The 17,153-nt window shown below is 41.6% G+C and overlaps 1 protein-coding gene across 3 annotated transcripts in view; it reads right to left on the reverse strand.

The window, feature by feature from the left end:
* Window positions 1-4,495: 4,495 nt before the first annotated feature.
* The window catches only part of daxx (death-domain associated protein), a 61,483-nt gene continuing 48,825 nt past the window's right edge, over window positions 4,496-17,153 (reverse strand). For all 3 annotated transcript variants that reach the window (XM_034160987.1, XM_034160988.1, XM_034160986.1), the window contains exons 8-11: window positions 13,200-13,332; window positions 6,177-6,735; window positions 5,807-5,942; window positions 4,496-5,676 (exon numbers count right to left, since the gene is read on the reverse strand). In XM_034160987.1, coding sequence (XP_034016878.1) covers window positions 5,617-5,676; window positions 5,807-5,942; window positions 6,177-6,735; window positions 13,200-13,332 — 888 coding nt within the window. In that variant the 3' untranslated portion in view covers window positions 4,496-5,616. The remainder of the gene's footprint in view (window positions 5,677-5,806; window positions 5,943-6,176; window positions 6,736-13,199; window positions 13,333-17,153) is intronic.

The following is a 17,153-nucleotide window of genomic DNA, read 5'->3' on the forward strand; positions in this document are numbered from 1 at the left end:
ATATGTATTTCCTATTCTGTAGTATCTTCTCTCCCTTCCAAATATACTCTACAAATATACGGACCTGATTGACACCCTGAAATATACATCATCTGTCTATGATGGGGTGGGGAGGTAAGATATCTTCACCTGGATATCTCCCCCCAAACAACATCAACAATTCTTATACAATAACATACTTTTGGAGGGTGGTATGCATTTTCTGAGGCCCCCCGTCCATGCCCAGTCGCCCGAAATGACAGATGTTTGCCCTCGTCTAATTCAAACATCTGTCATTTTGGGTGACTGGGCATGGACGGGGGGCCTCAGAAAATGCATACCACGCGACAACTGCATGTTATTTGCATTATTATCACTTACTGAGATACACAACACATGGAATCACATGAACAACATTTAATGTCATTTCAAAACACACGACATCCAGCAAACGCGCACATAAAAATTTGGCTCACTAACTTTTGTTATGTCGGCTGGCGTGCGCTGCTCTCCAAATTCGGCAGCGTCCTCATCAAGCTGGCTGTTTTGGCTGCTGTTCATTGTCGTACTATCCATGAGAAAATCATCAGAATATCCATACTGGGACCAACACACACTTCTCGCCTTTTCATATTATCGTCTGCGGACAGTTCTTGGCTTGCGCGGTGCTATGACATCATCACTTTATGCACAGCCCACTACTGCGATAAGATATTGTGACCTGGATCTCTCCCTCACCACCCCGATATGTAGAACTCTGTACTATATTGCCAAATTCAGCCCGCCATCACCTTGACATCATCAATAATGGCTACATCAGTGATGTCGGAACCTTAAAATTATATTTCTAATATAGTATCAGTATTTTTTCCCACTCTGTCAGCCATGTATAAATCTGGATAGGATGAAATAGGTGACAATATTGCAGCTGACTTCTTTTGCAGTGGGTGGGGGGGGAGTAAACTGGGACACCCGAACTTGCCTTCATCTGTGTCTCAAGTTTGGTGCAAATCAGTGAATAATAAACCTTTACCTTTGACCCCAGTAATTGATCTTCATGCCCCCCTTCACCTGAGCAGTTCCAGAACCCAGTAAGCTTGACCTTTGACGAAACAAGCCCTTTTACAACCAGTTCCGGGGTTAGTTTTCATCCACATGTAGAGTTTGGTGGAAATTGGCTGAAGGAAGTGGAAGGAGCCAGAGAACAAACAAATAAATAAACAAGCAAACATTGCTGCAATTAGTCTATTGTCCCAATCAGATGATTTTAAACAAGTTCTGAGCAAACAGGTCAGACTGGAGTTTTTTTTTTTGAAAGTCACTTTAGACTCCTGGAAATATTTTACGGTTGAAAATTTAAAAACTAATCAGACTAATCAATAGCAGGAATAAGCTTTAGCTGCAGCTGCTTTGGATTTGGGCTCCTGTTGGATAAACGGCCTGACGTCAGAGAACTCGGACTCTCGTAGGGCAGTTTATTTTTTTAAAAATCCACTTGTAGTTGTGCTGATGGTGTCTGATGTTACGATTTTCCCAGTCTTGGTTTGAGAAAAGTGGCCTCGTCTAAACAGATGATTTGTCTCAGTGATTAAGCTATTTTATATATCGAAGATATTATTTACTGTTCGTTAATGTTGGGAGGAAACCAAAAATCAAGACTGGCGGTGTGATCTCGTCTATGAAGTAGAAAATTGCTGGAACAGAGAACTGATTTTCTGCAGTATTGTCATGCATCGTTACAGATTAAAAATGTGCAAATTAAACCAGTTGTTTGATGATTATCAGACATTTACCATTGTTGCACTTTAATATTTTTAAATTCACTAATACCTCTGTATGCATATATATCACATATACTTTAGGAAATGGCTGTTTAAATCATGCAACCCCTGGCAAAAATTATGGAATCACCGGCCTCGGAGGATGTTCATTCAGTTGTTTGATTTTGTAGGGAAAAAAAGCAGATCGCAGACATGACACAAAACTAAAGTCATTTCAAATGGCAACTTTCTGGCTTTAAGAAACACTATAAGAAATCAGGGGGGAAAAAAAATTGTGGCAGTCAGTAACAGTTACTTTTTTAGACCAAACAGAGGGAAAAAAATATGGAATCACTCAATTCTGAGGAAAAAATTATGGAATCATGAAAAACAAAAGAACGCTCCAACACATCACTAGTATTTTGTTGCACCACCTCTGGCTTTTATAACAGCTTGCAGTCTCTGAGGCATGGACTTAATGAGTGACAAACAGCACTCTTCATCAGTCTGGCTCCAACTTTCTCTGATTGCTGTTGCCAGATCAGCTTTGCAGGTTGGTGCCTTATCATGGACCATTTTCTTCAACTTCCACCAAAGATTCTCAATTGGATTAAGATCCGGACTATTTGAAGGCCATGACATTGACCCTATGTGTCTTTTTGCAAGGAATGTTTTCAGTTTTTGCTCTATGACAAGATGCATTATCATCTTGAAAAATGATTTCATCATCCCCAAACATCCTTTCAATTGATGGGATAAGAAAAGTGTCCAAAATATCAACGTAAACTTGTGCATTTATTGATGATGTATTGACAGCCATCTCCCCAGTGCCTTTACCTGACATGCAGCCCCATATCATCAATGACTGTGGAAATTTACATGTTCTCTTCAGGCAGTCATCTTTATAAATCTCATTGGAACGGTACCAAACAAAAGTTCCAGCATCATCACCTTGCCCAATGCAGATTTGAGATTCATCACTGAATATGACTTTCATCCAGTCATCCACAGTCCACGATTGCTTTTTCCTTAGCCCATTGTAACCTTGTTTTTTCTGTTTAGGTGTTAATGATGGCTTTCGTTTAGCTTTTCTGTATGTAAATCCCATTTCCTTTAGGCGGTTTCTTACAGTTCGGTCACAGACGTTGACTCGAGTTTCCTCCCATTCGTTCCTCATTTGTTTTGTTGTGCATTTTTGAGACATACTGCTTTAAGTTTTCTGTCTTGACACTTTGATGTCTTCCTTGGTCTACCAGTATGTTTGCCTTTAACAACTTTCCCATGTTGTTTGTATTTGGTCCAGAGTTTAGACACAGCTGACTGTGAACAACCAACATCTTTTGCAACATTGCGTGATTTACCCTCTTTTAAGAGTTTGATAATCCTCTCCTTTGTTTCAATTGACATCTCTCGTGTTGGAGCCATGATTCATGTCAGTCCACTTGGTGCAACAGCTCTCCAAGGTGTGATCACTTTTTTTTGATGCAGACTAACGAGCAGATCTGATTTGATGCAGGTGTTAGTTTTGAAAATTTACAGGGATGAAAATGTACAGGGTGATTCCATAATTTATTCCTCAGAATTGAGTGATTCCATATTTTTTTTCCCTCTGCTTGGTCTAAAAAAAGTAACCGTTACTGCCACAATTTTTTTTCTTGATTTCTTAAAACCAGTAAGTTGCCATTTGAAATTACTTTAGTTTGTGTCATGTCTGTGATCTGCTTTTTTCTAGAAAATTAAACAACTGAATGAACATCCTCCGAGGCCGGTGATTCCATAATTATTGCCAGGGGCTGTATAAATCAAGCAGCTCCCCAGGCCACAGCTTGGAAGTTTGCCGAGGTCAAAGTTCATCAATAAAAGTGGATCTTTAACTAAATTCCTTGAAATATTGTAAATATCCCCCCCCCCCCCCCCAACCATCCCAAGTTTGATCCACATTGGATAAAAAAAATTTTGTTGTTCCCAAACACAACACGGCTGCGTGTAAACGTGTAATTATTACTGATTGTAATACTAATCATCCCAGCACACACACACACACACAAAAAAAACTCAATTAAAATGTGTTCCTATAGAATGTGTTTTGGCGCAAAGCAAACTGCAAATCTATTCATTTGATCTTATGTTTTTGTTTGTTTATTCCAAAAACGAAGTATTTAAGTCAGTATTTCAGGCATCAATGGTGCTGTGCTCGCCCTGTAGTGAACTGTAAAGGTAGTAACACTGCAGGTGATGCGCACACACACACCCGTCTTCACTTTAAATGCTACAGTAAAATTCAGATTCCTTTTTAAACTGTATCAAAGTGTTTCAATTCCAGATTAGCCCAAACCTTTTCAATTTATTATTTGGAGTTCCAAGCTTATGTTCCATTATTACCTTTTCAATTCATGTGTGTCTACAGCAACACTGAATCTTAACTTTAAAAGAAAATGAAAAGCTTCAGCTATTTGAACTTGGTTGCTTGAAGCTGTGACTGGCTACATTCACATTACTGGCTGAAGTGACTCACTTCAGATTCTGTGATAAGCAGATCAAACAAAACACAAATCCAGTCTGATGTCAACCTCTCAGATGAAAATTTTCTTTTCCCCTCGTATTTGAGTCACTCGCACCTGTAATACCTGATCTAGATTGAATCTGATGACACGTCTGCTGTGAGAAAGGTCAGCTCAGTCCACTCAGCCGGTCATGTAAACACAGCTTAATGGATGTTTAGTCACTGCATGAAAACCAAATGACTGCAACAAAGACAGAATGGAACCACTTTTATTATAAAAAGATTCACAGTGAAAGATGGAACACCCCTCAGCAGAAATGAAGCTGTCAGCAGCCATTCCAAATTAACATCAGAAGAACTGAAAAGAAAGATGTTCCCTTCAAATATTAATTCACTTGCATCATGGTAAAATAGAATAAAAAACACAAAAATGTGACAATGTGAGATGCTTCATCCACCTCCAGAAAACTGTGCAGACCGACCAGAAACAAAGAACCCCAGATGCAATCCATGTGAAGGGGGACACTTTCCAGTGCTGCATATTTAATATATAAATGGGGGGGGGGTGTAATAATAAAACTCATTTGGAAAACTGATATGACAAATTCAGCACAATTCCTGACTTACTCAAAACAGTGATTTAGCTTCACTTTTCACTTGAGCCTAAACGTCTAGTGTAAATTGGCTCTGGGTTTTTCCCAGTGTCATCTCCACTTAAACCTTTGACATTTGTCAAAGTGCTACTTTCAAAAAACAAAACTAAGTACTAAACATTCAATGTACAGGTGTGAGGAAAATAAGTCAGGTTTGAAAAAGCTAGTTAAGAGAAATCTAAAAAAAAATAAAAAAAAATTGGAGGGGGCACCGCTGCTCACTGATCAAAGGATTTTAAAATTCCTGAGAATCAGAACAGGATGTTGTCATCGTACACGGCAGCAGCCAAGCAGTCTGACAGGAAGAAGAAGAAAAGGAGCAACACTGACACCAGGGAAAACCCCAAGGTCCAGATTTCAGTATTTGCCAAACTTAAAAATGAGTGCTGCAAGCCTCACCTCGAATAAAGTACAAACATCTGCACAACCCACTCAATGTGCATGATTTACAAAAGTCACCTCAAATAGGAGCCTATCTGCCTTCCTAGAAAAGTGTAAACAAAGCGACGGTGAGCTGAGAAACAGCTCTGATGCCGAACATGTCTGAAACAAGTTCAGCATCAGTTATTTATACCCCCCCCCCCCCAAAAAAAAGTTCAGTGTTTACACCGTATAAGATAGAGATGACTTATTACAATGCACCAGTAAAAAAAAAAAAAAAGAAAAAGTCAAAAATCAAGTGGAGAAGAAGAGTGAGTCCTCCTGCGCAGAAGGTCAAAGGTCATTCAGAGTCCGACAGAATAATGACCTCGTGAGGGTCATACTGTGTGGCCACATTGACCTGCACAGAAAAACAAACAAACCGTAAAACAAAGTTATACACTGTCAAAAACCCCTGACTCATTAGTCCATAAGCATCCCAATAACATACACAGAATTAATTATAAATTCAGCTCTGTAGCTCCACCCACCTTGTTTATTTTTGGTGGTGGCGTGGACTGTGAGCTGCTGACCATGTTCTCGATGGGAGTGTTGACTCGTGTGGACTCCACGGACAGGGGAGAACTGCAGCTAAACACACCCATGTCCAGGGGGATTTCTGTCTCGCTGTGGGGGCGGGGGGGCAAAGTAAAAATATATATAAATAAATAAAAATTATTATTATTAATGAAAATGAATTAATGTTTCACTAACTTTATTTGTGGCAGCACGGTAATTTACAATTTACTTTGAAATATAAATTACAACACATTGACATTATTTTGGCCAAAATACTGTTCAAAAGATGTTTTTTTTTTTTTTTTTTTTAATTAACACCTGATTGTGGGTGACAAACCTCACCTCTCACAAATGACAACATGCTGCTTATGCTGCGATTTTTCTGACACCATTTCCTCCCTCTTCCTCTTGTGGCTCCGCGTGATTCTGGGGCTGGGCGGCGGCGACCTGCTGAGAGCCGTTGGCGTGTTGCCATTTTCCTCTGACAGATCCTTAACCTCCATGACCCCTGCTGATGGTGACGGAAGTGAAGAAAGCCCATTGGCCGTGTCTGGAGAGAGCCCTGTGGGCTGCAGAGAGGCGTGGCTTGCAGTTATGGCCACAAGTGGCACCTGACTGGAGGAATCTGCAGGCTCCTCCCCTCCTGCCATCACCAACAGCTGCTTGTCATCAGTTGGGACGGGCTCTGATTGGCTGGGGCTGTTGGACGAGGGGGAGACTCTGGATGTGTTCTCACCAGAAAGGGGACTGAGTCCACTGGTGACCGCCGCTTTGTCGTCTTCGTCCTTCACACTATCCTGCTCGTCTGCGGTGATGCTTGAGTCTGTCTCCTCTTTTTGCTCGTCGCCGTTGCTGCTGTCGCACGTTTGCTCCGCCTCATTGCCGCCATCAGCTTCATCATCTAAAAGTTAAAGAAAAGGGAACACTGTTTTCTCAAAGTGTTCATTAAATTCAAAGATGATATGTCATCACAGAATGGTAAAGGAGCGTGCACACGCACCGTGCAATCAGAAACTTCTCATTCCTGACATATTGTGCAAATGTCCGACATCAGCGTGACCTCGGCAGACCGATCATTACAAAAACAGGCACTGCACGCTGTACGTGCGTCGCACATGCAGGGATTAAAGCAATAATAATCTTCTGACTTTTTTTTTTTCCCCACTTCCTAATCATAAACTGTTAACCATCTACCTTTTCACAGAAACCATTTTGTTCTCGTGCTGAACACGATTATATTAAACTCACTAACCACTGCTGCTCTTGTCTAATGGAGCATCATAAAGACTTTTACCTCCACATTCTTTAAATACTTCAGGATAAACAATTTAAGACAGATTTTCTAGCGCTTTTACATCATTCAATAGCCATTAAAATCTCAGTGGTGCATTCTGGAGGGTTTTATGATGACTATTTTCTCACCTCGATCCCCCCAATTTAGTTGTACGGTTTAATATGTGTTGTATTTTCTTTTGCACTTTTTTTTTTTTTTTTGCCTTTAACCAAAATTGATCACAACCTACATGTTTTTGATAAGACTACTAACCACGAGAAGTGTAATCATTTTCATTTTTTGGCTTCCCTCATCTTAACTAGTCTGCCTAGACAGAGTAGCAACATGATGAGCTGGAGAGGGAAAAAAAAAAAAGGTCACATGACTCATGGTGCCATCTTGGGTTCAAAATAGCGTTCGCTGTTAATCTATCAGCTTGTAAATCCAGCTATTTTATATATTAATTCACTGAAAATGCCGGGTTGTTGTGCATTTGGATGCACAAATAGACACAGCGAGGGCTTCAAGATGTACAGATTCCCTTCAGATCTGAACAGAAGAAAATTTGGGAAAATAAGATCAGCTGTGTGGGATGGAAGCGACTTCATCGTCAAAGCTTTGAGAGGTAAATTTATTGTTCAGTCTCTTGTACAGTAAAACTCACCTAAACCGTCATCGTATAAACCAGATAGTTACAGTCACCAGACAAAAAAGTCCCAATGTTTTTGTATTGTTTTCCATGTAATAAACACCATAATTAATGGATTTTTGTACAACGGATTTTCGCTCACATCGGATAAAATGTCCCGCCCGATCGCAATGTATTTCTATTAAACCCCTCACATCTGGGACCGGAGTCATTTACATGATTAAAAGCCCGACCGTTTATTTTTTTGACAGCAGCAAACACGTTGCTGCTTTCACTGCTTCTGCAGTGCGCACGCTGATGACATTTTCTCAGAGTGATGCTGAAAAACTAATTCATGCATTTATTTCCTCTAGGCTGGACTATTGTAATTCATTATTATCAGCCCACAGCGTCTGAGAGCGCGGCGCACTCCGACAGGCTGACACCCCGCTGAAACAACCAGATCATTTCCAACGTGAAGGCTTTGTTGATCCGGGATGTCGTCTGACTCTCACAAAAAAGGCATAAGGCGTCGACATCAGCACTTTTTGGGCACATTCCACTGTTACAGGAGTTTTTTTCATGGAAAGAAAAGTGGAGGGACGCGGCACGGAGCCGTTCATTACGCGGCACAAAACCACCTCCGTGTTGGTCTCACAGGACGGCTTTGAGATGGATTTCAGACGGCTGTCGGTGGCTTTTTAGTCGTGTGACTATCCGAGAAATTGTGCATGAGCTGGACATGCCCCAACATGTCCTGTGAGGCTTCATCACAGCGTTGCTTTGTGCCATGCGGCTCCGCCGCGACGCGCAGAATTCCTCCGCATGTCTGTCTCAATGTGCCGAAAAAGTGCTGATGTCCACGTCTTCCGCAATTCCTGTGCTAGTCAGAGGACGTCCCGGATAAAACACAGCGTCCAGTTTAGAAATGAACGGCACATTCCACTGTTACAGGAGTTTCTGTCATGGAAAGAGGAGCGGAGGAATTCCGCGCGTCGCGGCGGAGCTGCATAGTGCAAAGCAACGCCGTGATGAAGCCTCAAAGGACATGTTGGGGCATGTCCAGCTCATGCACAATTTCTCGGATAGTCACACGACTAAAAAGCCACCGACAGCCATCTGAAATCCATCTCAAAGCCGTCCTGTGAGACCAACACGGAGGTGGTTTTGTCCTGCGCAATGAGCGGCATGGTGGCGCATTCGTCCGCTTCTTTTTACATGAAAAAAACTCCTGTAACAGTAGAATGTGCCAAAAAAGTGCTGATGTCCACACCTTATGCCTTTTTTGTGGAAGTCAGACGACGTCCCGGATCAACAAAGCCTTCACGTTGGAAGTGATCTGGTTGTTTCAGCAGGGTGTCAGCCTGTCGGAGTGCGCCGCACTCTCAGACGCTGTGGGCGGTCTTTAAACCGGCTGGAGTACTCCTTAATCTGTGTAATCCCCATAAAATGGTCCCCGAAAGTCATCTGAATTTTCTGAATGGTGTCCACCTGGAGGTCTCTCACAGATTCTGGAAAAATTTGATGCAGCAAAGCTACAAATCGTTCAGACATTTATTCGCAATAAAAATCCGACAAGAGGGGTGGACCACTGCTCACTCAAAGCCTACTCACAGGCGAATGACACAACTGACATGCGTGGAAAAACTCACGCATGCGCATGAAGGTTCAAGCTTGGCTGATGCAATCACACGTGATTCAAATCCATATGGTTTTTGCAAAAAATAAAAAGGTCCGATACTTTTTGGACAGACCTCGTACTCCTACAGGATGGTACAACATGCCATACTGCATGAGATCACAAGAGAAATTTAACAGCTGTTTCAAGTCCAAATTTAATCCAAATAATGCACCAAAATGCACCACAGGGCACTTAAATTCTTAAAATTTCCAGGGGTGGCAACCCCCCCCCCCCCTTTCCACTTTGCCGCGAATAGTTGCTGTCTTTTAATTTACCAAGACTTTGGATTGCTGTCTTTTTTTTTATCCTAAGCATCCATGGCTTAACTATTTTTATATTTATTCTGATAGCACCTGTACCTGGATGTGTTGCTTTATGTGGTTAAATGATTTAAAAAAAAAAATGCTGAAAACACTGAAGGTTCATTCAGTAGTTCAGTGCAATTGGAACCAAAATGGCGCCATGTTCTGAGTTGACACCACTCTATCTAGGTACACTAATCCTAACTGACCTGATTTTAAAACTAGAATCCCAAACAGACTGACCTGATTTTAAAACTAGAATCCAAAACAGACCTTACTTCACATTAAATATAAGTTCTGCAGAAAAGTTAAATTAACTATATGGCTCATCAATTAAACTTAGTCCAGAACTACAGTAAAACTTAAGCCCAGAGAAATACAGATATAAACATTTTAGTTGTTAAAATTATTATTATTATTAAGTAGTAGTAGTATGAAAAATGTCTTCAAAAGTGGGCCTTTAATCAAAGGGTGCTGGGGAGGGAACCCCCCCGTAGCACCCTCTTTCCACCTTGACTCGCCTCTGGTTTGGCAATGAGTAGGAACAATCAAGAATGCGGAAAGCGCGACCTGATTGAGAGATAATAAGGTTTTATGAGAGTATTTTATGTCATGTCATCCCCAGAAAGTGATTTTAACTGTTTTTTGGGTGGGGTGGATCTGCAGCTGTTTTAGTTTAACCACAGCGAGGACACTCACAGAGACACTCAGAGCAGAGTTTGAACGAAGAGAAAAGTTTAAAAATATGTTTGTAAAAGTGTGTTCTTTGTTAATCTGTGTCATCGCCGAGGCGCTGTGACACATGCAAACATACTAAATACGAAAACTGCTGCATCCCAGTAAGAGCAGAATACTACTGGAATGAATTTGAATAAGGAAAGTTGTTTTTTTTTTTCCTCACTAAATGGATGCTGCACTCACTGCATCATCTGGAATAGTCCCAGATTGTATTTCAGAGCTTCTAGAATTGAAACATTTTCGTGCAGGTGGTGTTGGGGGGTAATTTTGGGTTTCAGCTTTTTTTGTTTTTCACCACTTTCATCCCTGATTATGAGTCGTGATTCACTTTTGTACAGATTAAAGTTAGTAACTGGGACTCCTGTCTTGTTGCGAGAAAGAAATGAGAATCGTCCTCCGTTCTGTTCACACAGCTCCAAACGTTGCGCGGCTCTCTGACGAGTCAAGTTAGAACGATAGAATCCAGTCTGAATTAATAACTTCAAAGCGAAACACCGTTTTGTTTATTTTTATTTATGTCCAGAGATCAAGGGTACAGTGACTAATTTCATATTTATTTACTTTAAGACTCAATGAAATACATAGAAAACCTGTAAAGCCTACTTTTAGCACAAAATTCACGAGGTATCGATAAGGAATCGGATCGATAAGCAGAATCGATAATGGCATCGATAGATAAAATCTTATCAATACCCATCCCTAGTCATGACCCAACCCTCATAACCATAGGTGAAAGTAGGAACAAAGACTGACCAATAGATCGAGAGCTTCGCCTTTTGGTTCAGCTCCCTTTTTGTCACAACAGTACGGCAGAACGAATGCAATACTGCCCCTGCTACACCGATTCTCCGGCCAATCTCACACTCCATTGTTCCCTCACTCGTGAACAAGACCCCGAGATACTTGAACTCCTTCACTAGGGGGAAGACCTCTTCCCTACCCTGTGTAGGCAATCCATCAGTTTCCTGCTGAAAACTGGATTTAGAGGTGATGATCCTCATCCAAGCCGCTTCACACTTGGCCATGAACAGATCCAGTGAGTGCTGGAAGCAGAGGCCAATGAAACCAACAGGACCACATCATCTGTAGAAAGCAGTGATGAGAACCCTGAGCCCACCAAACTGAAGACCCTCCTCCCCCTGACTACGTCTCGATATTCTGGCCATGAATATCACAAACAGGATTGGTGACAAGGCACAGCCCTGGCAGAGGCCAACCCCCACCGGAAACTAGTTTGACACTGCCAAGAACCTGAACACAGCTCTTGCTTCATGGGTACAAAGATTGGATGGCCCTGAGAAGGGACCCCCTCACTCCATACTCCCATAGCACCTCCCACAGTACCCAATCATATGCCTTTGCCAAGTTCACAAAACACACAGACTGGATGGGCATATTCCCAGGTGCCCTCCAGAATCCCTGTGAGAGTGAAGAGCTGGTTGGTTGTTCCACAACCAGGATGGAACCCGCATTCCTCTTTTATCTGACGTTCAACTATCGGCCAAACCCTCCAGCAGTCTACTCCAGCACCATGGAATAGACTTGACCAGGGAAGCCGAGTAGTGTGATGCCCCTGTAATTGGCACAGACTCTCTGGTCCACCCCCCCTTTTCTTTTCTTCTTTTTTTTTTTAATTTTTTTAAATATGGCGACCACCACCACAGTTTTCCACTCCTCAGGCACTGTCCCAGACCTCAACGCAATGCTGAAGAGACGTTTCATCTAAGACATTCCCTCCACACCCAGAGCCTTCAGCATTTCTGGGCAGATCTCATCAACCCCCAGGGCCTTGCCACTGCAGAGTTGTTTGACTACCTCAGTGTCTTCCAACATGGAAACTGATGAAAATCCTCCATCAGCTTCCAGCTCTGTCCCTACTATAGAGGGCGTTCCAGTCTGACGCAAAAGTTCCTCAAAGTGTTCCTGCCAGCGTTCGATTACCTCCTCAGTTGAGGTTAACAGAGTCCTATCCTTACTGCAGACAGCTTGGATAGTTCCCAATTTTCTTCTCCTGAGGTGCCTCACGGTCTGCCAGAAGCACCTTGGTGCCGACCGAAACTCCGAACTCCTCCCACAACCGTTGCTTTGCTTCCATCACAACAGAGGCTGCCGCCCTTCGGGCGTCCTCGGAGATGACATATCCCGGAAAAACTCCTTCAGTCAGATGGCTTCCCCTACTACCAGTGTCCACCACAGTGTTCGAAGATTGCCAACCCTTGAGGCACCTAAGACCTTCAGGCCACAGTTGCCTGCTGCAGCTTCAGCAGTGGAAGCTTTGAACATTGCCCATTTTGGTTCACAACATGGAAAGTCCATGTTGCCTTTTTGGGCTGTGACTGACCGTGCTCTGTGGTAAGCATAGCTATAAGGCGCTTGCTGACGGGCCCTCTGTCCAGGCCTGGCTCTAGACGGGGGCCCCGGACTTCCTCCAGGCCGGGTCACATTTCCTCTTTTCGTTTTTCCATGTAGTCTTTTGGCAGCAATCCATTGTAGCGATGGAGAACTTTAATCCCTGCACATGTGAGCCGAGCTTACGCAGTCTGTGGAGGGATATTTGACTCCTGCCATAGCTTTGCCAATTGATCGCTCCGTCACACTATACAAACAAGGAACTGACCTTAAGTTTATTGTACATGGACACAATAAGGTAACACGAGTGGGATTCAAACCCAGGTCCATCTATATTAGCAGGTCAGCACCTTATCACCAGTGATATTTACATATTAAATAAATCTGTTCTAACCAGATCCATTCTGCTGGACGCTGGCTTGAATCTCCTCTTCTATATCTGGGTCTGATGATTCATCGTCATCATCATCATCATCTTCATCCTCCTCCTCCTCTTCCAGACCATTCACCTCTTTGGTTTTTTGGACCTAAAAATAAGAATTGCACATGAGAGGAACAAAGACAGCAGAAGTGAGTGAGTGTGTGAGTGTGTGTGTGTGCGTGCGTGCGTGTGTGTGGGGGGGTGTCCCCTTACTTTTTTTTTGAGGAAGACAATTTGTAGCTTGGGAACGCCATCAATGGCTGAATGACTGCATATACAGTTCTTATGCATTTGTTCAATGTGAAATACAACAAAAATCAAAAACTAAGGAAGGAAAACTTTGGGCTAAATAAGTGTACTGCGCAAAAGTCTTAAACTACAATGGATTCCGATAAATAAATCATCGGATTTTTTTTTCTTTTCAAGTAAATATGTCAGATGACACTGCTGAGATAGGCTCCAGCCCCTGTGACCTTTAACTGGAGTAAGCGGGGATAGAAACTGAATGAATGTTAAGAGCATTCTGTCAATTAACTAAAAGTATATCAAAGGACAGGGTTCTCCCCAGAAGTTTTTCATATAGCGGTGCTGTTGGCAATTATTGCCAGAGGTGGCGCAATGCTGATAAGCTATAGGGTTTTATACCTCTAAAATTTTATTGGCAAACCCTATTTTAACTAATTTTGAGTGGTTTCAGATGCACTGAAAGCAAGAATAAGACAAAAAAGATATTTATGTTGTAATATCAAACATTTTTGCATGTTTCTGCCTAAGTTAATAAAATAAATAACGTTGAAATTGTCATAAATAATGTTGAAATGGTTAAAAATCATTCATATTTGATGGATATATCATTTGGTCTCTTCTTCAAAAATGACACACAGCACCTTTAATCTAGTCAGGAAGAGAGCTGTGTCTCCCAATCTAACACCCTGACACTGACTGTAAATGTAAATTTACATGCGGTAGCTTAGTATATCTGTCATCTTGACAGTTATTTTTTCAACATTTTTCAGTGGGATTGCATTGCGTTTTTCTTTACAGTGTATATATATATATATATATATATATATATATATATATATATATATATAATATGAAACAATGAACAAGAGCTGAACCTGGACTGATTTGACAAACATGCTCTTTTAAAGTTGAAACCTGGATGAAAAACTTTCTGAATTACTTTTTCACACTTTCCTGTTTCACTGAGGCTGTATGGGGAAGATGATCGTTTATGACTGATAAGTTGCTTAACAGTTGTTTAACAGCATTTAGTGCTGTTCAAGCCTGGTTCACACAGCAAGATTTGAAAATTGTCTGTAGGTTTCCAATACCTGAGAGACCACACATATGGAGATAAAAAAAAAAAAAAAAAATCATAGATCTAATAGTTTTGGTCGTACAGTGTGTGGTATGCAGCCATACGGGAAAGACAACACACCACACACAAACAGATTTCACACATGAACCAGGGCTGTGAAATGAAAATTGTGAAATCCGAGGAAAATTTGCAGGGGGTCGCAGCCCACCCAGGAGCCAGAGTCTAGGGCCCGTGGGGCCCCAGAAACCAAATTAATTTTTTTATCTAATGATACATTTTCAGCATCTCCTGGGAGAAAAAAAAATGATCTTATATTCAACCTTTCATTTGAACTGTCAATGATAATGTTGAAATAACAGAATATGACATGGAAGTAGGACCTAGAAAGGTTTTCCTTTTAATTGTAAACCAATTTATGTACTAACTCAGAACAGTTAAACTACACAAAATGACTGAAAAAAAAAAAAGACTGAAAAGACTGTTAAAGCATTTCAAAAACCACAGCTAAAGCTTGTAGAATATTTTGAAAATCATGGTAAAATATTAATAACATACCTTATTGTAAAAAGCCACATATTCTTGTGTAAATTTCTGCAAATCCACTCAAAGCCATAGTCTTTCTCCCATGAAAAAAAATCTACATTAATAAAAACTCATTTGCATTCTTGTGTAAATTCATGTAAATCCATTATTCAAAGCCACAATGTCTTTTTTCCAATGAAAAAAAGTCTAGATAGACTTATGGGGGGGGGGGGGGGGGGGGGTGTGTGAAAAAAAAAAATCATGTAATCTTGTTTGATGGGCACAGTTCACTTTTCCCGCTTCTTTTAGCTTTCAGGTATGTTCATGAAGCCAGCGACAATTCCACGGATTCTTGTCCTTAGACTTTTTCACACAGTCTTTCTAGCCATCTTCTCTCTGTCTAATGTCGGTCCGTGACACAGATATGCTGCAAAATTATTTTTAAAACTTGAGAGCTCTAAAAGTTAGCGATGTCTACATGCTGCGTTTATCTTAAGCGTCGCGCAGGAGCCACAGTGTCACTGCAGCAGCCAACCAGTCCCGCTTTACGACAACTGTCGCAACAGCCAGGCTTTGAGTGGCATTTATCCTCCGCGAAGTTCAGCGGATCCGAGGAAAGTGATATGTATCTGTAACACACAGATCAGCGTCCGCGGACTTATAAAACTTGCACGATGTTGTAAAAAAGAACACTTTGCGACAGACATTTTAAAAACTCAGTGACAATCATGATTACAGAGTAAAACACTAACACCCACCCCCCTCCTCCCCATGATGAAATCCACGTTATTTCGCAAAACTTCTCGAGATTAAATGTGACTTCAGAGTAAACAAACACGGTGAACAAAGAAGACGCAATGGAGATAGTTTGTGGACTATTTCTAACAGAGAAAAAAAAAGGATACAAAAAGAAAAAGTGTTGTTTAAAGGAGTGGAGACAGCGCGGTCACCGGACTTTCTGGTAAGCCATAACAGCCATTTTGATTTTAAATTCCACTCTGTGCGTCCATCATCTTGCTTTCTGATTAACTGCATGTCACATTCAACAGGCTGTGTGCTCGTTTGTGGTCGGGGGACACAACACTCTGGGATATCGGGCCAAGACAATCCAACATGTTGAATATCCCCGATTTGTGGTCTGAGTGCACCTGACATCCTGACCAGACTATAGTGCTCTTAATGCACCACACGATAGGAATATTTGAGATCATCTTTAGTGCCATAACAATAGTCGGAGCATCCTTAAGATTGTCGAAGGGGAAGATCAGGTGCGAAATCGGCCTAATTACCCTGCAGTGTGAACCAGGCATTACACAAATGATCATGGGATCGTTTGTAAATAATAAACAGTTTGTAAACAGTTCCAATGAAAACTATTTTTTCATGTGAAAATGAGTTAAGCCCTACTCCCCCCCTCATTTACACAGTCTTGTTTTTCCTTGGAGCTTTTTGGAAACACAAAGCCTTTCAACTCAGACTGCGGGCTTACTTGTAGTTCCTAGGGTTTGTAAGAGTAGAATGGGAGGCAGAGCCTTCAGCTTTCAGGCTCCTCTCCTGTGGAACCAGCTCCCAATTCAGATCAGGGAGACAGATACCCTCTCTACTTTTAAGATTAGGCTTAAAACTTTCCTTTTCGCTAAGGCTTATAGTTAGGGCTGGATCGGGTGACCCTGGACCATCCCTTGGTTATGTTGCTTTAGATGTAGACTGTGTTTCGTGGTTATTGTATGGCCTTGCCTTGCAGTGTGGAGCGCCTTGGGGCAACTGTTTGTTGTGATTTGGCGCTATACAAGAAAAAAGTTGATTGATTGATTGATTGATTGAACTCTAAAATAAACCTGTGCTCTGAGCTGCTCTTGTCTGTCTGTCTGCTCTTGTCTGTTGTTGCGCAACAACAGACAAGAATGCCGTTTAGCGAGTTTAATCAGCAGAGTCATGATTGATATCTTTAAATGGCTTTGACAAAGGTTCATGAATAAATTGTCAAATCAAAAAAACATCACAAGATAACGCCACAACAGTGCCATGATGAGACTATAATGGCACAGTGCCATTATTCCATTGTCTGGGAGAACCCTGAA

The sequence above is a fragment of the Thalassophryne amazonica genome, chromosome 20, assembly GCF_902500255.1.
Source record: "Thalassophryne amazonica chromosome 20, fThaAma1.1, whole genome shotgun sequence".
Lineage (NCBI taxonomy): Eukaryota > Metazoa > Chordata > Actinopteri > Batrachoidiformes > Batrachoididae > Thalassophryne > Thalassophryne amazonica.